This window comes from Oryctolagus cuniculus, chromosome 16, assembly GCF_964237555.1.
Source record: "Oryctolagus cuniculus chromosome 16, mOryCun1.1, whole genome shotgun sequence".
NCBI lineage: Eukaryota > Metazoa > Chordata > Mammalia > Lagomorpha > Leporidae > Oryctolagus > Oryctolagus cuniculus.
The window spans coordinates 8,505,508-8,530,472 of record NC_091447.1 but is presented as its reverse complement, the minus strand read 5'-3'; the positions used below and the strand labels follow the sequence as shown (position 1 = coordinate 8,530,472).

Genomic DNA, 24,965 nt, shown 5'->3' with positions numbered 1-24,965 from the left:
CACAGAACTTCTCTGCACTGTCTTTGCAACCTTTTGTGAATAGATGACTATTTCAAAACAAAAGGGTTATGTTTTCAGATTTAGTCTTTCCACGGGGTGTTGTAGTGAGATCTACCAGATATTTAAAATAAAGAGATAATATCAATTATTCGTGAAGTTTTTCAGAAAAGAGAAGAAAAAATATTCCTGAAATTTTTTATGAGGTTGGTATTGTTCTATACTAATGTCAAAAGAAGACATGACAAGACAAAAACTTACTGATCAAAATACCTATAAATACAGGTATAAAATCCTTTAAAAAATATTAGTTCAGCAATATAAAAAAATCACAATTAAGTATGATTAATACTAGGAATGCAAGGTTAGTTAACATTTGAAAATCAATTTCATTTATCATATTATTCTTGGAAATGTATATGATAATAGAAAAAGTCATTTAAAAATTTCAAAATCACTAGATAAAAATTCTCAGAAAAATCATAAGATGGTAGTTCCTCAATCTGATTTTTAAAAGTACCTATGAAAAATTTTCAGTCAATATCATTCTTGATTATGAAGGATTCAATGCTTGACCCTAAACATCTCTGCTTTCACAACTTCCATTTAAAATTGAACTGGAGATGTAATAAAGAAGAAAAATAAATCAAAGCCAGGAGAAGTAAAACTCTATTAATAGACATCATAAATATGTACAATGGAAAATCCTGAAGTATCTACAAAAAGATACTAAAACTAAGGAACTGCATTTAATAAGGTTACAGGGTTTAAGGATAATACCCAAAAACCAACTGTATTTCTATACTCTAACAACAAATAATTGGAAAATATACTGATTAAAATAAAACCATTTACAATACCATCCAAGATATAAAATATTTCATGACAAGTTTAATAAAATGTGTGTATGACTTGTACCCTGGGGCCAGCACTGTGGCTTAGCTGATCAATCCATTGTCTGCAGTGCCGGCATCCCACATGGGCACCAGTTCAATTCCCAGCTGCTCCACTTCTGATCCAGCTCTCTGACATGGCGTGGGAAAGGAGCAGAAGATGGCCCAAATGCTTGGACCCCTGCACCCAGGTGGGAGACCTGGAAGAAGCTCCTAACTCCTGGCTTCAGATCGGCCCAGCTCTGGATGTTGCAGCCATTTGGGGAGTGAACCAGCAGATGGAAGGCTTCTCTCTCTGTCTCTGTCTGTCTCCCTCTCTGCCTTTTAAATAAATAAATAAATAAATCTTAAAAAAAAAAAAAAAAAAAAAAAAAAACTTGTACTCTGAGAACTACAAACCATCACTCAAAGAAATTAAGGGGGACTTAAAGACACAGTGAAAGGCATAATGTTCACAGATTGGGGGACTCAGTTTTTACAATGCAATTCTTTTTAAATTAATTTGGAGATACAACATATTCTTTTCGATAAGATTTATTTATTTATTTGAAAAGCAGAGTTAGAGAGAGAGAGAGAGAGATTCAATCAATCATTCATCTTCCATCCACTTGTTCACTTCTAAAATGGCCATAACAGCCAGGGCTGGGTTGGGCTGAAGCCAGTCCCATCCCAGTCTCCCAAATAGATGTCAGGGACACAAGTACTGGGCCATCTTCCACTGCCTTCCCAGGAGCAGTAACAGGGAGCCTGATCAGAAGCCGAGCCACCAAGACTTGTGCGGTGCCCATTAGGGATGCCAGTGTTGCAGGGGGCAGCTTAACTAGCTGTGCCAAAATGCCAGCCCCAACGTAACACATACTTAATCAAAATTCCCATAGGCTTTTCTGTGTGAGGGGAAGAGGAGTGAGTAGAAACTAAAAAACTCAATCTGATAATAATCTACTAAAAAAAAAAATCTTCGAGAAGTCTTACATTCCCTGATTTCAAAACTTACCTTTTAGCTACAGTAAACAAAATAATATGGCACGAGCATAAATATAAACCAATGGAAGAGAATAAAGATGTACAGAGATAGAAAAACAAAAACTTCAGGAAGAGGGGGAGTTCAGCACACCAGGCCATTTGGCATGGAATGCCTACATCCCTATGCAAGGGCCTGGATTTTTTTTTTTTTTTTTTTGACAGGCAGAGTGGACAGTGAGAGAGAGAGACAGAGAGAGAAAGGTCTTCCTTTGCCGTTGGTTCACCCTCCAATGGCCGCCGCTGCAGCCGGCGCACCACGCTGATCCTGGCAGGAGCCAGGAGCCAGGTGCTTTTTCCTGGTCTCCCATGGGGTGCAGGGCCCAAGCACCTGGGCCATCCTCCACTGCACTCCCTGGCCATAGCAGAGAGCTGGCCTGGAAGAGGGGCAACCGGGACAGAATCCGGCACCCCAACCGGGACTAGAACCCGGTGTGCCGGCGCCGCAAGGTGGAGGATTAGCCTATTGAGCCACGGCGCCGGCTAAGGGCCTGGATTTGAATACCAACTCTGCTCCCAATTGTAGCCATCTGCTTGCTAATTCACACCCTGGCTGATAGCAAGTGATGGCTCAAGTAGTTGGGTCTCTGCCAATGATGTGTGAGACCCAGATTGAGTTTCAAGCTCCTAGCTCCAGCCTGGATCAGCCCTGGCTGTTACAGGCATCTGGGGAGTAAAACAGTGATGAGAGCCTGCTCGTTCTCTCTACCTCTCAAATAAATAAGTAATTTTTAAAGTAGTTAATATTAGATCTAACCATCAAAACTAAAATGATCAAATTTCTAGAAGTAGGGAAAACTTTTTACAATATTAAGGCAGGCATAGATTTCTTTCACAAAAATGCAAAAATCAAAATGTGATTAATTGGACAACATAAAAAAATTAAAACTTCCACACTTAGGGAGACATATTAAGGAAAATTAAAACACAAGCTACATGCTGGGAGACAACATTCTCTCAGCAAAAGAAGTCAGCTCCAGAATATAAAACTAGGCTTAACTCAGTAACCAAAACAAAAGAACCACGTTTTTTAATGAGTACAGAGAAAATATGTTAGTGGACTTTCACCAAAGAAGACATGTGAATGGCAAAAATGTTCATGAAAAGATATTCCACATCACTAGTTACTAGAGGAATTTGAACTAAAACTAGAATGGGATACCACCACACAAAGTCAAAAAGCCTGATAATTTCATGTGTTGGCTAGTTATCAGAACAAACAATGGTGATGCAAATTATTGCAATTACATTAGAAAAGACTGCAGTAGTCTCTTCATAATTAAGCATATACTTACCAGGGGATTGGCAGGGCCTTTCCAATGGCATTAAAACCAAATATCCATACAAAGTACGGTGCATAAACACTCACAGCAGCTTTATTCATAATAACGCAAAGCTAGAAACAGCCCAAGGATTCAACAACAGGTGAGTGGGTAGACAACTTGAGGTACAGCTATGTGATGGGACACAGCTATAACAAGGAATGGACTACCTATATATATAAGTACAAAATATAGGAAAACACAAAAGACTACATTCTGGGGCCCGCATTGTGTAGTGTGTAAAGCTGCTGCCTGCAATGCCAACATCCCATATGGGCAACGATTCAAGTTCTTACTGCTCCGCTTCTGATCCAGCTCCCTGCTAATGTGCCTGGGAAAGTAGTGGAAGATTGGCCAGCGCTACGGCTCACTAGGCTAATCCTCCGCCTTGCGGCGCCAGCACACCGGGTTCTAGTCCCGGTCGGGGCGCCGAATTCTGTCCCGGTTGCCCCTCTTCCAGGCCAGCCCTCTGCTGTGGCCAGGGAGTACAGTGGAGGATGGCCCAGGTGCTTGGGCCCTGCACCCCATGGGAGACCAGGAAAAGCACCTGGCTCCTGGCTCCTGCCATTGGATCAGCGCGGTGTGCTGGCCGCAGCGCGCCGGCCGCGGCGGCCATTGGAGGGTGAACCAACGGCAAAAAGGAAGACCTTTCTCTCTGTCTCTCTCTCTCACTGTCCACTCTGCCTGTAAAAAAAAAAAAAAAAAAAAAAAAAAAAAAAAAAAAGGAAAGTAGTGGAAGATGACCCAAGTGCTTGGGCTCCTGCACCCACATGGGAGACCTGGAAGAAGTTTCTGGTTCCTGGCTTCAGACCACCCTACCTCTGGCCATTGCAACCATCTGGAGAGTGAACCAGAAGATGGAAGATCCCTCTCTCTCTCTCCCTCTCTCTCTCTCTCTTTCTCTCTCTCTCTTGCCCTCACCCTCGCCTTCTATTTTTCCCTATCTCTTATGTAACTCTGCCTTTCAAACCAATAAATAAATCCAGAAAGTAAAGAAATAGTTGCCTGGGTCTGGATGGTAGGAGACTGACCATGATGGGCCCTGGTGGGCTTTGGGGGCTGGTAGAAATATTCCAGAAAGGGTCTTCAAGAAGTTCCCAGAAAATTCACATTATAGGAAAACTATGCATAGATTTCAAAATGTTTTGCACTCCAATAAACTTATCTCTTAATTTTGTTTTTCACAGACTTTTTGAAGTACCTTTGTATGCCTCCTCAAAAGTCATTGAAATGCAACTTTAAACAGATATAATTTATTGCATTCATGTTCCATATCAATAAAGATGTAGTAATGCATCAATAGAGGTATTCTTAGGTCAAAATCATGCCACCTCAAGGATGTAGAGAAAAAAAGTGGCCTAATACACTGTTGGTGGGAATGTCACCTGGTATAGCCATTATGATGGACAGTATGAAGAGTCCTCAGAAATCTAAAAATAGATATGCCTTATGACCCAGCTATCCCACTCTTAAATTTACCCAAAGCCAATTAAATCAGCATATGAAAGTTACCTGTACCCCCATGTTTATAGTTACTCAATTCACAGTAGCTAAGATATGCAGTCTACCCAGATGTCCATCAACTGATGAATAGATGAAGAAAATGTGGTATTTATTCATAATGGAATACTACTCAGCCATAAAAAAAGAATAAAATCCAAAGCATTAAAAGAATCATTGGTCTAAGCAGTCTATTTATTTTCAATGAGAAAAATCATCAGAAAACACAAATACCAACAAAGTATCAAATAAGAGTTGGACAACTAATATGAAGTTATAATCTAAGAAATATAAATGATGCAGAAACACTGTGCACATGAAAACGACCTGCCCTCCAAGCCTTTATAGAATAGTCCTTCCTCTCCAACCAATCTACACACAACAGTTGGCTTACAATGCAAGCTGGTATCTGAATTAATAGGTGGAACAAGGTGGGGGGGGGGGGTCAGAGTTCAAGATACTCTGAAGCAAACTGTTTATTACCAGTACACAGACCCTCACTCCCATCTCCAATACCAGTATACTCCATGGGATCACCCAGGTGATGTAGTTACGTCAGATACCACCAATCTGCTGTAGTCTTCAGAGATGCATTAGCCTCCTGCTACTAATCAGAATCGTGGGAGTAGAAGAACCATTGCCTCCATTTCATCTTGAAGAAGGGAGATACGGAAATTTATAGTCCAAGATTCTCTCTACGTCTTTCACAGTATTACCCCTTTGTGAGACCTCCGCATCACCAAAGCCACTACTGTGCAAAAATCAGCAACAGGGACCCTGACCACAAGAGTTAAAAAGATTGAACTTTGGATACTTGCACCTGAAGTCCGATTGGCTATTGATAAACCAAGCTGTATACATATTAAGGCTGAAATTCAACCAGTAAGTACAGGTATAGCCATCCTGGTTGCTAGTATTTTGAAACACAAGTACTTCCCCCAAGAGTTAGTAAACAGGGGTTGCAGTAACTGCTCCCCCTTGGGTCACTCCCACTATGTACCCACATGTGGAGTTCCCTTCTTTTCCTGTAGCTATCACTAGTCTAGATCTACTGCTATGTCCACCTTATCAATTGTTAAATATTATTAACCTATTCTAATAGTATATGCCAGTTCATAAATGTAATCCAATGTTTGTTGGGAGGATGGACTTTTCAGTTCACTTTATTGCCTAGCGATAAAAGGAAATATTAGAAGGGTTTTCTTCTGGCCAATTGTTTGTAGATATTTTGTTTAATGTACCTGGTAACTGTACACCCAACACACAGCAATTAGTGACTTGGAAGAAAAAAAGAAAACTTCCAAGAATGAAACAAATTTCTGATTGAAGTTTACTGAATCTTTGTATCCTTAGCAGAAAAAGTTTTGAAACACTTGATATATTATATAACTTTTATTATATAGCTAATGTATTTAAAAGAAGACCTGAAGTTTAAACTTCAAGCTCCTTAGAAAAGCTAGATTCTAAGTGATGTAGATTTCTTTTTATTTTTACATTTTGTATTAGTTATTTGAGAGAGACAGGGAGCTCTAATTTGCTGGTTCATTCTCCAGATGCTCACAATATCTGGGACTCGGCCAGGCCGAAGTCAGGAGTCAGAAACTCACTCCATGCTTCCCACGTGGGCAGAAGGAACCCGACTACTTGAGGTACCACCTGCTGCCTTCTGGGATACAAATTAGCAGGAAGCTGGAAAGAGGAGAGGCGCTAGGACTTGAAACGAGGCACTCCTATATGGGATGCAGGTGTTCCAACCAGAATCAACCTCTCAGCCAAATTCCTGCTCCATCAAGGAAAGGTTTTATTTATTTATTTTTATTTTATTTATTTAAGATTTAATTTATTTATTTGAGAAGTAGAGTTACAGACAGTGAGAGGGAAAGACAGAGAGAGAGGTCTTCTATCCACTGGTTTACTCCCCCAAATAACCACAACGGCTGGAACTGCACCGATCCAAAGCCAGGAGCTTCTTCCAGTCTCCCACGTGGGTGCAGGGGCCCAAGCTCTTGAGCCATCTTCTACTGCTTTCCCAGGCCATAGCAGAGAGCTGGATTGGAAGAGGAGTGGCCAGGACTTGAACCAGCGCCCATATGGGATGCCAGCACTGCAGGCAGAGGATTAACCTACTACACCACAGTGCCAGTCCCCAAGGAAACTTTTGAGACATTTGATAAATTATGTAAAGAGTATATAACAGAAGATTTAAGGCTTAAGCTTCAAGCTCATTAGAAAAACTTGATTTTCAATGGTGCAGTCTAGTGAAATTCTGATAACCTCTAAGAATTATTCTGCTTTGAAAATCCTGCGAGGCCTCTATCACTTATATCTTCTGTTAGGGGAAGAAACATCAAGGTGTGCAAAGTGACTGAGAGTCGCTCCTAGCCAAAGTTTTAGAACAGATGCTGGGCTGGTGCCGTGGCTCACTAGGCTAATCCTCTGCCTGCAGCGCCGGCACCACGGGTTCTAGTTCCGGTTGGGGCACCGGAAACTGTCCCGGTTGCTCTTCTTCCAGTCCAGCTTTCTGCTGTGGCCCGGGAGTGCAGTGGAGGATGGCCCAAGTGCTTGGGTCCTGCACCCACATGGGACACCAGGAGGAAGCACTTGGCTCCTGGCTCTGGATCGGCGCAGCGCACCAGCCGTAGTGGCCACCTAGGGGGTGAACCAACGGAAAAAGGAAGACCTTTCTCTCTGTCTCTCTCTCTCACTGTCTAACTCTGCCTGTCATAAATAAATAAATAAATAAATAATTTTAAAAAAAGAACAGATGCTGTTACCATTTGCATACTGAGATGCTGCTTTGCCACAGCCATGCACATGACACATGTGCAAATCCTGTTGCCACAGCTCCCCAGCCAGGTACTCTGTACCACGATGTAAACACAGATAGACCCCCTGCATGTTCAATTTCCACTTCCTTGCTCGGTTGCTTCTCTGTTTTCCTTTGGCTGCAGTGACATCTGTTGTCAGAGTCAGTGTTTTCGGCTCAGCCCCTTGTCAAGCTTCCATCTCTCCTGGCCTCTGCAGACTGCGAAACCACTCACTCTGCAGATACACAGTTCCGGGTTGGGGGCGGGGTGTTTGTCTGGCTAAGAAGACCGTAAACAAGATCAAGGTCAAGTCAAAGTCGTCTACAATTCAAGTAGGATTAGTCCTTGCAACAACGCATTTGAACCAGACACTCTCGAAACTGGCTGTTTCTCAAAGAGGATTCTCCTCTTTACAACATCATCTATTTTAGAAAACACCTAAATCACATGAGTCCATGTTATTGCTATTGTTTTGTATTTTATATTTGGGCTTAGGGAACTCATTTGAATGAGATAATAAATAAGAGTAGTTAGTACTTATTGGGAATTCATCATCAATGATCAATTTTAATACTAATTTATTTTCTCTTCAAAAAAAAATACATACAAGAAAGTTATTTGACTTCTGTATTCTCTGTTGTATCACCAGTAACTGCAAGAGAGCATGGCCCAGGGACTGGCGCTGTGTCCCAGCAGGTTAATGCCCTGACCTGAAGCACTGGCATCCCATATGGGCTCCAGTTCGAGACCCAGCTGCTCCACTTCCCATCCAGCTCTCTGCTATGGCCTGGGAAAGCAGTAGAAGATGGCCCAAGTCCTTGGGCCCCTGCACCTATGTGGGAGACCTGGAAGAAGCTCCTGGCTCCTGGTTCCTGGCTTTGGATCAGCCCAGCTCCGGCCATTGCAGCCAATTGAGGAGTGAACCAGCAGATGGAAGACCTCTCTCTCTCTCTCTCTCTCTCTCTGCCTCTCCTTCACTTTGTGTGTAACTCTTTCAAATAAATAAATACATAAATCTTTAAAAAAAAAAAAAAAGGGAGAGAGAGAGAGAACATGGCTCAGAGTTGCCCTGCTTGTCTGGGAAGGGACTCTCTCCTTTGAGTTACTCTTCATGTCCCCTCTCCTCTCGTCTTTGTAAAAACTCCATAAGATGAATGTTATCATAATTTCTATTTACATTAATAGCTTCTCTGGGGTCATAGTGACTAATGATCAACACTTGAACCCAGATGTCCTGGCCCTCTCAAGATTTAACAGCGGGCACTGATTTTGTGGCATAGCAGGTTAACCCTCTGCTTGCAACACTGGCATCCCATAGGAGCGCCAGTTCAAGTCCCAGCTTCTTGGCTTCCAGTCCAGCTCCCTGCCAATGTATCCAGGAAGGCAGCAGAAGATGGCCCAAGCACGGGGGTCCCTGCCACCCACATAACCCAGATAGACTTCCCGGGTCCTAGCTTTAGTCTGGCCTGGCCTCAGCTGTTATGGTCATCTGGGGAGTGAAGCAGTAAATGGAAGGAGTCTCTCTCTCTCTCTCTGTCACTCTGCATTTTAAATAAATAAGCAAATCTTAAAAACAAAAGATATAACAGCTGCCTGTACCTCTTCCAGAGACATCTTTCCACACATAGATAAAAGCACGGTCTGTCTGCCACCATCAAGGGAACGATTTGAAAGCAGAAAAGAGGCTTAAAATTCAAAAGCAGGATTAATAACTTTTTTTACTATACTGGGAACAATAAAGACTAAATTGAATATCACAAAAATTAAACCTGTTACCTAGAAAACAAAGTTGAGAAAATCAGGCCTCTGAAGAAGAGGCTAAAAAAAGATGAAAATTCCAAAGGACACATAGAAAATGGTGTCAGGTCTTCAAAACACACAAAACAAGGTTGCCACAAAGAAAAACTTGGATGGAATAAAAATCAATAACCAGTTCTATAATAAGAAAAGAACCATTCTACGAGAACAGAAACTTGGATATTTATATTAAACACACTCATTGACTCCCACACAAAATTAAGGAGCAGCAATTTACACTTTATAATACCTTGATTTTCTTTTTATTCAAAGAATACGCAAAGAATCCTACAAACATCTGGACCACAAGAGGAAAGAGGGTCACACAACAATAAAGTTGAATTGACCTCAAAACTTTCTGCAACACCAAACAGTAGAAGAGAGTGTACACTACACAAGTAGAATATTGAACAGCACATCTAGGAAATGTACTGAACTACAAGGAATTCAACAGCCAAGCGAGCTCTCACTCCCACCAGAGGAAAAGCAAGACAGTCCAGACCTACAGAGATGAGTAAATATCATCTATGAACACCTCCTCTAAAATTACACACACACACACACACACACACACAGCCAGCCTACTGGTAAATCAAAATAAATAATGGGAAAGATATGACATAAGAGAAATGTGAATGAGAAACGAAACCAATTAAATACCAAGGGAAGCTTGAAAGCCTAATTAGGGAACAAGAAAATGCTGAACAATGTTATCGGTTAGGATGCTCTGAACAGTTGGCTTAAACAATAGTTTAAAAAACCCTAAGATAAGACAGTTTTAGTTAAGTCAGTGATTCTGACATTGAAACACAAATATACACACACAGACACCCCACATTCTATCTTCCTAACGGGCTCTTTAAAGTGTATCTGCTCTGTTCTTCCCAACCACTCTTATGATGTCACGATGGCTGCCATACTTCCATGTATGACATCAAGACGTGACGATACCCAACAGGAAAAGGTGACATTTTCCTGCAGATTTACTGATTGTTACTAATAAAGGGGAAAATAAACTTTCCTTAGATTTCCCCTCCTTTTTCATCAGCAAAAACTACAACACACATGGCTTAAGCCAACAGTGATGTAGGGAGGAGACCACCGTGACTGAGTTGAAAATAGACCAAGGTTCTCAATCCTACAATACTGATATTTCTGCCCACAAAATTGGTCATCACAGGAGCTTCCATGCACATCGTAGGGTATTTAACCTCACGCCCGCCTTCTACCCACTAGGTAACAGTAGCACCTTTCCCGATTGTGACGACCTTGTCTCCAGACATTGTGGAACGTCCCCTGGTTGAGAAACCCTGGACTTGACTCATCAGGATTTCCCCTTGGAGCTGGCCAAGGGACCCACCTCCCATACACATAGAACAGAACAGTAGAAAGGAAATCTCTGAACCAAATCAGTGTCTTTCACAAAAGAGGCACTCGTGAAAGAAAAACAGTCTTCAGTAAGCAGCCAGTAATACTAAGTAGAGTAATTCTTTAAAAGGGATATATAAAAATATACACAGTTGTAAAGTGATCAGGGAGAGAGAAATGTGTCCGCCCCATCCTTTACTTAGTATAGAGTTGATCTTCTGCATTTAAAGATAATTAAAAATGAATCTTAATGAAGAATGGGATGGGAGAGGGAGTAGGAGGTGGAATGGGAGTGAGGGTGGGAGAGTGGGTATATTCTAAAAGCTGTACCTATGAAATTTATATTTATTAAATAAAAGCTTTCTAAAAAAAGAAAATATAAAAATATGAACTTAAGATCCTGTATTAATTAATTCAGAGGGAAATGAATGAAGAGCTGTTGTGGGACTGAGGGTTGTTCACGCATTATTTAATCATCCAGCACACTGTGTGTATGCATAAGGATTATAACATGCAATGTAATTGACTTTTAGAAATGTCTTCAACGTTTATTTTCCCTGTCGACCATACGCACGATGTTTGGCCGCTCCAAGAACCTTGGCAAAGTATTGTGTTTGGCCAATGCTCCTCCAGTACTCTTTCAAAGCTATCAAAATGAAACAATTCCCTATATAGATTCAGTGCTCCTCACTGGCCCTGAAAACATCATCTGTTCTATGGTTTGGTGCTTTCGCACCTGCAGTTTATGCACATAATTCATTTCTACATTTCAGAACACCAACTTCAAAACTCTTATTGGTCACATTAGGAGTACTACATTGGCCGTCTTATAAAGATTCTTTATCCTCTAACCTTCCAGGGCAGGCCACATCCAAACTCTGCAGTCCACTGGGTGCAGGCAGGGGTCCGTTTGCTGCCAGACTCACTGCTGGTCTCCGCACTGTCCTGGCTGTGTGACTCTGTGGCTATGCTATCCTCTCCCACCATCTGCACCTGCTCATCTTTCCACTTTGACACCCACCCAGGGTCCTCTTGGTCCATTTGCAAATAGAAATTGACAAGAGGTCAATGTTCAGCTTAGACATGAAAGGGGAAGGGGGGCTTATCAGGCTGAGGAGGTGTGTCTGCCTTTTGGCACACAGCACTGGGGTTTGCACTGGGCTCAGTGTTCCACCCAGGCACAGCTGCTTCTTTTTCAAATGACACTCTCAAAATGGCAGTGTTGCTCACTAGCGCCTCTCCTGGAAGGTCCGACATTGGCTGTATATTGGTAGTATTGGGCTATCCTGGGCATGCACCTGGCAGGGAGCAGGCGGGGCGCGGGGGGGGGGGTGCTCCCTAAGGGACCAGTAGGAGACTTCTACAGGTCAAGTTTGGACTTTACTTGCTCCTCATTCGTTTGTAGCTGGGTGGAATGACCTGTGGCTGGAGAAGGATAGAAGTTCAGGCTGGAAGATGGATAACATTGGGTTGGGAGGGACTTGGTTTGAGGAGTGCTTCTTCTATCTACCCTCATCTTCAGACTCACCATGGCTGCCTCCCAGCTCTGCAGACTCCATTCTAACTTCACCCACATCTTCCAAAACAGGATTTCCCTAAACTGAACTAAGTTTGTGATCTCCTGCTGTGGGAGGAAAAATGCTATTCCTATTCAAGGTACAAGAACATTTTTTAAAGATTTATGTATTTATTTGAAAGGCAGAGTGACAGAGGGAGAGGGAGAGACAGTGAGAGAGCGAGAGTGAGAGTGAGAGCGAGCCAGAGAGAGAGGATGTGATCTTAAATCTACTGGTTTACTTCCCAAATGGCTGTAGCAGCTAAGGCTGGACCAGGCAAAAGTCAGGGGCCTGAAACTCCAGCCAGATCTCCCATGTGGGTGGCAGAGACCAAACCATTTGGGACATCTTCCACTGCTTTCCCAGGTGCCTTAGCAAGGCACTAAACACTAAAAGCAGCCAGCTTTTGAATCAAAGATTATATGGGATGCTGGCATCATAGGAAGTAGTTTAATCTGCTGTTCCACAATACCATTCACAGGAACATTTTTATTAAAAATAATAAGAAGAAGGATGAGGAAGGGAAGGAGGAAGAGGAAGAAGAGGATGGGGAGGGGGAGAAGGTGAGGAAGAGGATGAGGAAGAAGAAGAATTCTTTCCATCAGAGGCTACAGGTAAGGAACTGATTGAAGGACTTGAAATTATAATCAAAAAGTTATATTTACATTCTGCTTCTTACTTAGCTCATAGGACAAACACCAGAGGGAAACTGCATTTCTATCCATGTAGTGAAAATATCACAAGTTTAACAAGTGTTGAGGTGTACAATCCTGAATGTTCAGGATCTAAGATGCTTCATGGAAATGCACAGGTTATGACTTTGCAATGAAGGTATAACCACTTTTTTTTGACAGGTAGAGTTATAGACAGTGAGAGAGAGAGACAGAGAGAAAGGTCCTTCTTCCATTGGTTCACTCCCCAAATGGCCGCTATAGCTGGCACTGCGCCGATCCGAAGCCAAGAGCCAGGTGCTTTTTCCTGGTCTCCCATGCAGGGACAGGGTCCCAAGGACTTAGGCCATCCTGCACTGCCCTCCTGGGTCACAGCAGAGAGCTGGACTGGAAGAGGAGCAACCGGGACTAGAACTCGGTGCCCATATGGGATGCCAGGGCCGCAGGCAGAGGATTAACCAAGTGAGCCACGGCGCCAGCCCCGGTATAACCATTCTTGACAGAACAAGAATCTGCAGTGTGCAGACACTGAATATGAGAGATCCACAAAAACGTGCTTAGGGTTGGCGCTGTGGCATAGTAGGCTAGACCTCCGCTGGCAGGGCTGGCATCCCACATGAGCACTGGTTTGTATCCCAGCTGCTCCTCTTCCAACCCAGCTCTCTGGTCATGGCCTAGGAAAGCAGTGGAAGATGGCTCAAGTGCTTGGGCCCCTGTATCCACCCAGAAGAAGCTCCTGGCTCCTGGCTTCCGATCGGCCCATCTCTGGCCATTGAAGCCATTTGGGGAGTGAACCAGCAGATGGAAGACCTTTTCTCTCTGTCTCTCCCTCTCTCTCTCTGTAAATCTACCTCTCAAATAAATAAATAAAATATTTTTAAAAATTTATTTATTTATTTGAAAGGCAGAGTTACAGAGAGGCAGAGGTAGAGGGAGAGAATGAGTTCTTCCATCCATCAGTTCACTCTCCAGATGGCCACAACAGCTGGAGCTGGGTAGAAGGAGACTGGGGCGGGGGGGGGGGGGTGGTATGCGTACATATACGTGTGTTTGTGTGTGGCTAGATTCTTAGCATGGTAAACCAAATGCAGTGTTGTGTCTAAACTCAAAACACTAAAAGCACATTCCCTAGACATCAGGAGCAACACAACCATCACTCCCATTTCTTAGCAGTGTATTTGTGCACTTACACAGAGATAAAGGAAGGAAGGAAGGAAGGAAGGAAGGAAGGAAGGAAGGAAGGAAGGAAGGAAGGAAGGGAGGGAGGCAGGAAGGAAGGAAGAGAGAGAGAGAGAGAGAGAGAGAAAGAAGGGAGGGAGGGAGGGAGGGAAAAGGGAGGAGGATTAAAAAGGAGAAAAGGAGAAGTGAGGGGCCAGCATTGTGGGGCAGTAGGTTAAGCCACCACCTGTGACACCGATATCACAATTGGGCACTGGTTTGAGTCCTGGATGCTCCACTTCCAGTCCAGCTCCCTGCTAATGCACCTGGGAAAGCAACAGAAGATGGCCTGAGTGCTTAGGCCCCTGCCACCCACGTGGGAGACCCAGATCAAGCTCCTGCTCCTGGCTTCAGCCTGGCCCAGTGCCGGCCATTGTGGCCATCCGGGGAGTAACTCAGAAGATGGAAGATTTCTCTCTTTCCAAATAAATAAATTTAAAAAAAAAAGGAGGAGGAGAAGGAAGAAAAGGGAGAGAAGGAAGGAGGGGGGAAAGAAGGGAGACAATTAAGAGTTTACTTTGGATTAGGGGTCTGTGAAGGATCAGTTAGTAAATTTTCATGTTTCCGGCTGTCCCCTGTGCCCTGTCACAGCCAGCAGGTAAGCAATGAACATGGCCACACTCTACCCACTATAGTCATCTCTTTCTGGACCCTAGAATTTGACCTGCACATGGTTTTCACGTATTATAAAATCCAATTCTTCTTATGACCCGTCCCCAGCCATTTAATAATGATAAAAATGTTAAACTCATTCTTAGTTTCTAGTCTGTGCAAAACCAAGTGGATCAGATTTGGTGACCCATGCCCTAGACCATTTTAGCAGTGATTATATTAGTTAATTTAATTAGCTATTAAATAGTTTCTATTATAGACAAACTTATCTAATTGCCTGTCTTCCTGGTTTTTTTTTTTTTTTTTTTTTTTTTGGCATTGTAGGGTAAAGGTTTTATAGAAAGATCGGGAATAATAATCCAGTTACAAAAGTGTTGAATTTTAAAACAGTATTTTCATTTTTTATTTCCCTCTCTGTCTCCGGTTCGCTCTTTCTCTTTAAAAAAAAAAAAAAAAAAGGAGTGGTTGCTAATCTCTTCAGTTGTTAATTATATTCCTGTAAACAGAGTAACCCCTAGGAATTTCTCTCTGCTTTTCATCTAATCTGCAGGCCTCAGGATCTCTCAAGAACAATGGGGCACACACAGGGACCACATTCATTCCCTGTTCTTTTCTTCCTTTTTTCCCCTCTCGGTGTTGAACTCCAGCCAAACATTAAATTAGCCTGGGAAGCCAAAAGCAGAGGAGAAAGGATCCTAAAGATGGTATTATTTGGCCTGATTTCATGAGGACACTCAGTCTTGATTTAGAGAAACAGAAGAGCCTTTTCAGTGTGAGAAGCATGCGACTTGGTAGGACAGAGTTTTTCGGACAAGCCTATTTGTGCAAGTCTGCAGGTGACTATGCGATTGTACCTAGGCAGGTGGGGTTGTAGGTCAGTCAGGTGCGTATGTGTGCAGGTGTCTATAAATCCACACCCGTTTTTAACCAGAAACATCCAGAAAACATTTCTGACAGGAGCACGGGCCAGGACAGGTAAGCAAGCAACGTCTCCAGATTATATAATCAGTGCTCAACCTCCGCTATGTTTAAATGATCAACTTTTGCTGTTTAAAAATGAGGCTTTCAGGAAAGGGTGGGGAAAGTGAATGGAACTGTGTTTTTCTTCTCTTACTGGACTGAATTTCCTTTGCTGGCCTCACAGTTTTATTCTCTATTTATACGGATGTTAGAATATAAACTGGCATCAACCAAAAATGACTCTTTAAAAATTAGTCTATAGGGAACACTGGTTCTTCCCACTATCCTTTGTGTGTATGTGTGTGTGTATGTGTGTTTTAAATATAGAGATTTTTAATACAATATTTAAGTAAGTGGCTTGTGTTGAATTATTTTGAAATGCAAAATGCTATTATTGTAAGAAAATGCTAACTGGACAATGTTTATAAAGGCAAATTGTGCTGTAACCTGCTGTGGCATCATGACCAAGTCTCCTTCATCCCTGTACCCCCTTCATCCCTGTACCCCCTTCAAAGAAGCTTGCCTTTGCAATGGGGACTAAAGCACCCTCAGTCACCCACATTCCACTTCACCAAGGAAAGCACTGTTCATTCAAAACCAACAATGGGCAAGTTGTAGCGCTTTGTTGTAGTCTATTTTAATTTACCAACCATGTAAAACAGAAAACTAAGATTTTGAGTTAAGCAGAAAGTCTTTGGTAATACATAAATACTTGACATTTGAAAGAAAAAAAAAGTTTCCCATTCACCTCTAAATTTGGCAGCTTTAAAATGGCAAGAGAGGGAGTTACACTTTCTAATGTAGATTCCACCTGCTTATCTCCACCTCTAACGTGGAAAACATTGCCAGTACTTCCCGCAGTTGGGTGTTCCCTGAGTCTTCTTTACGTATAAGAAACTTAAGGCAATGTGGGACCATTTTCCCTAGGAAAGTGAACAGAGGCACACACACCCATACATACAGTTTCAGGGAGTTTTGAGCTTCCTGTAGCCATCCACAGACCTTCTAGAAGCTCACTGGATCCAGGTGAACAGGCTGTCCCAGGGGGTCCCTTCATTCTGTCCACTGCCACTTACACCTTGACCAAGGTCCCTGCCCAGGCTTGGCTCTGTGTTCAGACTCAGCTGTCTCTCAGCCCTACTGGAATCCACCCTTGCTTGGATTCAATCTTTAAGGTACAAGATGACCAGCCCTCGGGGTACAGGAAGATATTCTGCAATGTTTTATGGTTTAACAAGTTATAAGAACTTGAATTGAGATCTTTATCTGGCACCATGGTTACTGTTTAACAGAATTGTTTAGTGGGCAAAGACAAGAAAGTAGAACAAAAGGAGTTAGTTGTAGATTCTGGAGGCAAATCATTTAAATTCAGCAAACCTGGAGTGACAACCCTTTCAGTCCAGAGCTGGGCTGGAAGAGACACCCCACTGAGAAGAGGCACACACTGGCACCAGAGGAATGCGGAACTGTCTGGAAAAACCCATCCTCTGTAAACCTCACCACCACCACACTGCTGCTCTCCATGACTACAGTTGTTGTTTACCTGACTACACTATGGCAAGTGCCACTGGTTTTACCAATGCCAAAGCACTGGGCCTGCTTAGAGTTTCAGTTTTGTACAGTGACTAACACAGCTCACTGCAGAAACTTCTATGTATGACCAATCACTGAAGAGTCATTCACTGTACTTCAGCCAGGAAATTGCACTATTTTAGTGAGACGTTCACCACTGAATAACATAAATCATCAGGGGGGAAAAAAACTGTAAAGGAACTTTAAATAAACCTGAAGGACAACTGTCCATCATTTATTTCCTACTTTGAGATGAAGTTTCAGAATTGCATGTGGGATTTATATGCTAAGAATACTGTAACTAAACAACATCTCACAAGTATGGAACATACTTTGTAATGCATTTACCAAGTGGTTTAAGACCAACTCAGGCCACACTCTGGACTTTTGATTAAATCTTACCATGCAAAGTATAAAAAAGAAAAGCACACTAACTTTAGAATCAATTGTAATGTTAGCTAACAAAAAATATGAACTCCACTCTATTCTATATACATATGTTTAAGTCACAGCAATATGCCAATGTTTGATTTTTGGAAAAGAGGTGAAGGGCAGAGGGGCTGAGTGACCATTGGAGTGACTGACCATAAAGGAATTGAAGGACAAGGACTCTTCGTGGTCTAACTTTCCCCTGATTCCTGTTTCAAGCAGTCTTTGTTCATGCTTAGCCTCAGCATGATACAGAGTTAAAATGTTGTTTTAATCACTGGGTCTAGAAGAATCAAGAGGCAAAGGCTATCCCTGGCTGGTAGACCTCACCTTTGTATCGCTCTTTACAATTCCAAGGCCATTAACAAACACCATCTTGTTCGCGTTTCTCTGTGGGGCTGTGCAGTTTGGCAGCAGGTTTCATGTGCCTGTGTTACCAGTGAATGGCAGGGTTCTTGTCTTCGCACAAGAAAGAATTCAGGCATGAGACAGAGTGGTGGAAAGTAAAATAGCAAGGTTTATTAGGGTAGGGATATCCGTAAGAACAGATGGGCACCTCTCCAGACAGAACCTGAGAGAGAGTGCCCAGTCACTTAGACTGGGGGAGAGCGAGGTTCCATGGTTGAGTGGAGAAGACACCTGACCAGGCCAGGTGGGCGGCTCAGCAGAGAGGCAGAGGGCTGAGCGCGCAGTCCAGTTGAGGCCAGGGGTTTTTAAGGAGATGGGTCTTTGTCTTCTCACATCTCCTCCTGAAACAAAAGACTTTATGGGTGTAAATACTAGAAATTCCTATCTGAGTTTTCTCCCAGAAGTTATCAAACAAGAGGAAGCCTAGCTGGTGCCACCCTGGGTTTAGAGGAAGGGTGAGCAAGACCCCCTGGAGGATCTGAGCAGGGTATTTGAAATGCAGATACTGGGCTGCATCTGGAAGATTATCAGGCAGAAGGGGCGGGGACCCCCACCTGGCAGGTTATTGGGTAGAAGGAGCAGGGCAGGATGCAAACACTGGGCTGCCCCTGAAACATTATTGGGATGGCTTTGAGATGCATATGTTGAACCCAAATTCTCCTTAGGCCTTTGTCACACACATAAGCTCATATCTGACTTCCTACCTAACACCTGGATCCAGTTCTCTCTTAGTTGCCTCACCCTATGTGCAGGATGCCCAGAATGTGATTTTTCACCAAGTGAGCATTCACAGAGTTGATTCCACTTCTAAGATATTTATTAAGAATAAAACCTGGGGCTGGCACCATGGCTCACTAGGCTAATCCCCCACCTGCAGTGCCAGTATCCTGGGTTCTAATCCCAGTTGGGGCACGGATTCTGTCCCGGTTGCTCCTCTTCCTGTCCAGCTCTCTGCTGTGGCCCAGGAGTGCAGTGGAGGATGGCCCAGGTGCTTGGGTCCTGTGCCCACATGGGAGACCAGGAGGAAGCACCTGGCTCCTGGCTTTGGATCCACACAGCACGCCGGCCATGACAGCCATTTGGGGGGGTGAACCAATGAAAGGAAGACCTTTCTCTCTGTCTCTCTCTTGCACTGTCTACTCTACCTGTCAGAAAAGAAAAGAAAAGAAAGAAAGAAAAAAGAATAAAACCTGGATGAAAGGGTGGGTAGACTGAGTCAGATTAAGGAAGCAGAATGATTCATCCACACAGGCTGGGACCAGCTCTAAGTAAATGTCTTTTAACATGGCCTGAAGTAACCCAGTAAGGTCCTGAACATTATCTTCTGTCCTCCAGCTTCTCCCGAGGAACGTTCTAGAAGGCACCATGTTACACTATGCTTTGGCTCTCTGCCTCCTCCTTATCACCATCTCTTCTAACCTTGCTATTGCCATCAAAAAGGGAAAGAGGCCTCCTCAGACACTCTCAAGAGGTATGGTATTCTTTATGTCATTTCCTAAACTCAATCATTTGCATTGTTTGAAAAATACTTGATATCTTCACCCATACTCTAGTTATGAAGCAAATTCAATTAACTGAAAGATTTCTATTGTGTGGCTCCAAAGGTGATTTTTAAAGACAAACAGGAAGGATCCATTGAGTTTTGACAGTGAATTAAACCAACTGGGAAAAAATAACAACAATTTCCTGGGCCAAGCATTTGGCCTATATCCCACATTGGAATGCCTGGGTTCAAAACCCACCTCTTGCTCTCATCTCCAGCTTTCTGCTAACATGTGCCCTGGGAGAAGGCCATGATGGCTGAAGTAATTCAGTCACTGCCACTAACGTGGGAGACCTGGAATAAGTTACCAGCTCCTGGTTTTGGCTTGGCTCAGGCCCAGCTGTTGCAGACATTTGGGTAGGGAATCAACAGATGGGAGCTCTGTTCCTGTCTCTGTCTCTCAAAAAAAATCTAAAATTTAAAAAAAAAAAATACATGTCGTATCTTTTAGCAAAAGTAGTGGAGAACTGAATTCCTCTCTACAACTATGATAACCAGAGTCGTAGAGAATGATTAATATGATTGATGGGTATATCATCATAATATCTTAAAAATACCTAAATTCTTCGAAATGTACTCAAATTCCAAGTCCTGCTTATTAAGAAAATAATTTGGACTGATTTTATACAAAGTTACCCAAAAAATTAAACTTTATCCAAATTCCTGAGAATTTAGGCCAGTCTTGCTATATTGATTCCCAAAGACACATGCACCGGTTTTGGGTGTCATAAGCTGGATTTATCATTGGCTTTGGGATTAGAAAACATTTTTCTTTCTGTGATGTTTTTCTTGGCTTAAGAAACAAACATAACTTCAGGTATAAATAGACATTTTTATAAGGGAAAAATTCCCAAAACTGGTTTCTACAATTTCCTGGTAAGTTAGAACCATCTATCCTCACTCGGGGAATTCAAAATCAGCAGTTCAACTACAAGAGCACTTGAGCACTGTTTGGAAAGATCACATGAATAGAGCGAGGAAATGAAGACCTCCTGTGGTATGATTTCAAATTCTAAAACATTTATTTGCTTATCAAGTCCACTCATTTCTTAACAGATGTACTGGGTGCCAGCCAAATGCCTACTGGGGTTTACCTGATAACTCATTCTACTTCAGTTTAGCAATCACAGCAACTATATACTAGAGACTCAGTAACTTTTTGCCAAGGAAATCAATTGAAAGGGAGAAATGTAATTTATTATATATCCCTCTATATAGACATAAAGATAATAGAACAGAGAGGTCAAGTAATTTTTTTTAAAAGATTTATTTATGTATTTGAAAGTCAGTGTTACACAGAGAGAGAAAGAGAGAGAGAGGAGGTGTCTTCCATCCACTGGCCCACTCCCCAGTTGGCCACAACAGCCAGAGCTGTGTGGATCTGAAGCCAGGAGCCAGGAACCTCCCCCAGGTTTCCCAAAGGGGTACAGGGGCCCAAAGACTTGGGCCATCCTCTACCCCTTTCCCAGGCCATAGCAGAGAGCTGGATCGGACGTGGAGCAGCCAGGACTCAAACCAGCAGCCATATGGGAAGCCAGCACTGCAGACTAGGGCTTTAACCCACTGTGCCACAGCACCGGCCCTGGTCAAGTAACACTTTAGTGGCAAAGACTAAACTAGGCATTGACTCTGATGAGCTTCCAGGACTGAGAGAAGCCACGTTGCTACACCTGCACCTACCATAAGACGTCAACATGCTCTGTGCTCACTTTTAAATGTCGGCTTAAAATTTTTTGGTGAATGTTATGAAAAATATATTAAACAGAAACAGCATATGCATACAACTTAATGGATCTCCTATTACAATTATTAATGAACTATTTTGATAGCAAGGATGTGATAATAACTGAGAACCCCATTGTTAAAACTTGGCTTCTATGTAGTTTTGCTTGTTGCCATCTATTGCCATTTAGGAAACCAAGAGAAAAGGCTCAGAATGAATGAGGGTTAAAAGGGGAAGAGGGAAGGATGTGGGTACAGGATGCGAAGTAGCACTTGGAGCCCCTGAAAGCAGAGGGCAGCAGTAAGCAGCTAAATAAACAGACAGTAAGGCGAAAAACAAGATAATTAATTGGATCAAGGCAATAGATGGTTCAAGAAACAAAAGCACAGGTACATACAATGACTCAAAAAATGTCTTACTTCTTTTGAATCAAGACAGCCGCCCAGCACCCAGTGCATTGCCTGACATACTCAATAACACGTATTACAGGAGTGAATGAAACCTCAGAAGGCAAAGAAAGCAAAGACAGTTTACAGGTGGGATTAAAAGCAATGAACAGAGATCCCGAGAGGACCTCAACTTCTGAGTGCCCTTTGCCCTATTATGACTACGAGACAGAACATATCAAAACAAGTAGACTAGAACACAGCTGCTGATGGGGCTGTGAGTGATTCTTTGAGGGTTGGATTATATTACTTAACGTTTGTATTCGCAGTGCCCAGTAAAGTAAGCAGACACTCTTTGATGTTTGTGGACCCATGTTGAATAGGAATACACAATGTAAGTTCTGCCCATTGCTGACACTCCAGCATTGAGTGATGTTTGCAGCAACAGAAGAGGGAAAATTAAGCAGGGGCATAATCACACCTGCTGTTCTAGAACAGCGTTCCTTTGATGTGTAATGAATGTGGGAAGCAGAGTTGGAAGAGAATCAAGATTAGGACAAAGATGAAGTTTCTGCTAAGATGAGGTGTTAGATGAACATGAACATGAAAGAGCCTTCCAATGTTAAGAGTTTCAAAGCAGGCAAAAACAAACCGGCAACATTGCTGGTGTGAATGTGGAATGATGCAGCCACCTTGGGAAAAACAGTCTGGCAGTTCAATTCAGCAGTTTTGCTCCTGTGTGTATACCCACACCAAAGCTTGCACACTTAGGATCACAGCAGCATTACGCATTAAAAAAAGCCAAAAAATGGAAACAACCCAAAGGCCCATCAACTGATGAAAGGATTAGTAAAACGGGGTATAGCAATATAATGCAATGATATTTAATCATCAAAAAGGAATTAAATACTAATGCATGCCACAACATGGATGAATCTTAAGAACGTTATGCTAATTGAAATAATCCAGTGACAAAATATCACATAGCAAATGATTCCATGTATACAAACTGTGCACAGTTAGCAAATCGATGGTATATAGGATCGAGGAAGAAGAAGAGATCTGGGATTGGGGGGCATGATAGCTAAAGGCCACAGGGGTTTTCTTAGGTAATGAAAATGTCCAAAAATGATTGCAGCACAACTTTTTTTTAAGAAATCTTTTATTTAATAAATAAATTTTGAAAGTACAACTTTTGGATTGTAGCGGTTTTCCCCCCATAACCACCCTCCCACCTGCAAACCATCCCATCTCCTACTCCCTCTCCCATCCCATTCTTCATGGATAATCCTCCACCTGCGGTGCCAGCACCCCGGGTTCTAGTCCCGGTTGGGGCGCGGATTCTGTCCCAGTTACTCCTCTTCCAGTCCAGCTCTCTTCTGTGGCCCGGGAAGGCAGTGGAGGATGGCCCAAGTGCTTAGGCCCTGCACCCACATGGGAGACCAGGAGGAAGCACCTGGCTCCTCTCTTCGGATCGGCGCAGCGTGCCGGCCATAGCAGTCATTTGTGGGGTGAACCAACGGAAAAAGGAAGACCTTTCTCTCTCTCTCTCTCTCACTAACTCTGCCTGTCAAAAAAACAAAAAAGATTCATTTTTAATTTTCTTTACATACAAAAGATTAACTTTGTATATACTAAATAAAGATTTCAACAGATTGCACCCACACAGACACACAAAGTATAAAGTACTGTTTGAAGACTAGTTTTACCATTAATTCTCATACTACAACTCATTAAGGACAGAGATCCTACATGGGGAGTAAGTGCACAGTGACTCCTGTTGTTAACAATTGACACTCTTATTTATGATGTCAGTAATCACCCGAGGCTCTTGTCATGAGCTGCCAAGGCTGTGGAAGCCTCTTGAGTTCACCAACTCCAGCCTTATGTAGACAAGGCCATAACCAAAGTGGAAGTTCTCTCCTCCCTTCAGAGAAAGGTACCTCCTTCTTTGATGGTCCGTTCTTTCCGCTGGGATCTCACCCACTGAAATCTTTCACTTAGGTCATTTTTGGCCACAGTGTCTTGGCTTTCCATGCCTGAGAAACTCTCATGGCCTTTTTAGCCAGATCCGAATGCCTTAAGAGCAGATTCTGAGGCCAGAGTGTAGCACAACTTTGTGAATTTTTTTTTACTAGAAAAAGTGTACAGTGTCACAGCTGAGCATGTATTGGTATGTGAGTTGTATTCCAATAGTTACCAAAAACATGAAATCATCTTTAATTTTGCTTCATAATTTCTGGCTATTATTTTTCCATGATATTACAACCAGAAATTACAACTGGACAATATTTGAAACATACAAGAAAATCTGGATCCCAAACAGCCTCCAAATATTTCTGTGTTCACATTAGTTCAGTGTATCTTATTGTACACTGTGGTATTTCCTTAAAATACTGTGTAATATTCCTGAAGGTCTGTGCACTCTTCTGCTTGATCTTACTCTGTCTCTAATACACATCCTAGCTCCTCATACTTCTTTAAGGCTAGTGGGTTCACCCTCCACTCACTGCTTTCTCTCTCTCTCTCCTCCAATCTCTTGGATACATCCGGAACACCTGTGTTTTATGCTGTCTCTCAACCATGAAGTTCCCATACCAGAATTTTTCCAAGTCAGAAGTCAAACCAAAATTTTGAATTCCCTTTTCTCACAATAACTACTGACTTAGAGGGGGTCACCATTTCTTGGCACTCCAAAGTATGATATATAATCCAAAGTATTCCTGACAGTTATACAAAACATGCAAAGATTATTTCCTATGCAATCTGGAAAATCCTGAGATGTCCTTTCAACTACTATTAATCAGAAAAGCATTTAGCAAGTACTTATTGGGTTCAATGCCAAGGGCCTTGGGGTTTTAAACAGAGTACCCAAATATTCTCACTCTACCTATTTGTACCAAATTAAAGTGTGTAACCTCCACACAACAGCCAAAAGCTTGGCGGTTCAGACAGATAAATACCAGTATCAAAATCCCATATCTGAGCTCTTCGGTAGCCATTAATGCATTGATTTCTCTTCTCTGTTCTAGGGTGGGGAGATGACATCACTTGGGTACAAACTTATGAAGAAGGTCTTTTTCATGCTCACAAAAGGTAAAATGCCCTTAAGTTAATTTTAATAGGTCATATAGATACAAAGTTAATTTTAATAGGTCATATAGATAGAAAGCAAGTATTGGC

At 42.5% G+C, this 24,965-nt stretch overlaps 1 protein-coding gene and 1 long non-coding RNA gene across 5 annotated transcripts in view; one reads left to right on the top strand and one right to left on the bottom strand.

The window, feature by feature from the left end:
• The window catches only part of LOC138845849 (uncharacterized), a 99,058-nt gene extending 82,134 nt beyond the window's left edge, over positions 1-16,924 (bottom strand). Inside the window, exon 1 of one of the 2 annotated variants that reach the window (XR_011383051.1) lies at positions 16,683-16,924. This is a non-coding gene — a long non-coding RNA (uncharacterized lncRNA). The remainder of the gene's footprint in view (positions 1-16,682) is intronic. The other variant, XR_011383052.1, reaches the window with a different exon arrangement.
• Positions 1-24,965, top strand: part of AGR3 (anterior gradient 3, protein disulphide isomerase family member) — a 43,043-nt gene that overhangs the window by 3,008 nt on the left and 15,070 nt on the right. The window contains exons 1-3 of one of the 3 annotated variants that reach the window (XM_051832549.2): positions 15,476-15,597; positions 19,466-19,601; positions 24,815-24,878. In XM_051832549.2, the coding sequence (XP_051688509.2) occupies positions 19,496-19,601; positions 24,815-24,878 (170 nt within the window). In that variant the 5' untranslated portion in view covers positions 15,476-15,597; positions 19,466-19,495. Of the gene's footprint in view, positions 1-15,475; positions 15,737-19,465; positions 19,602-24,814; positions 24,879-24,965 lie in introns of those variants that run through there. The other 2 variants (XM_008274076.4, XM_051832548.2) reach the window with 2 other exon arrangements.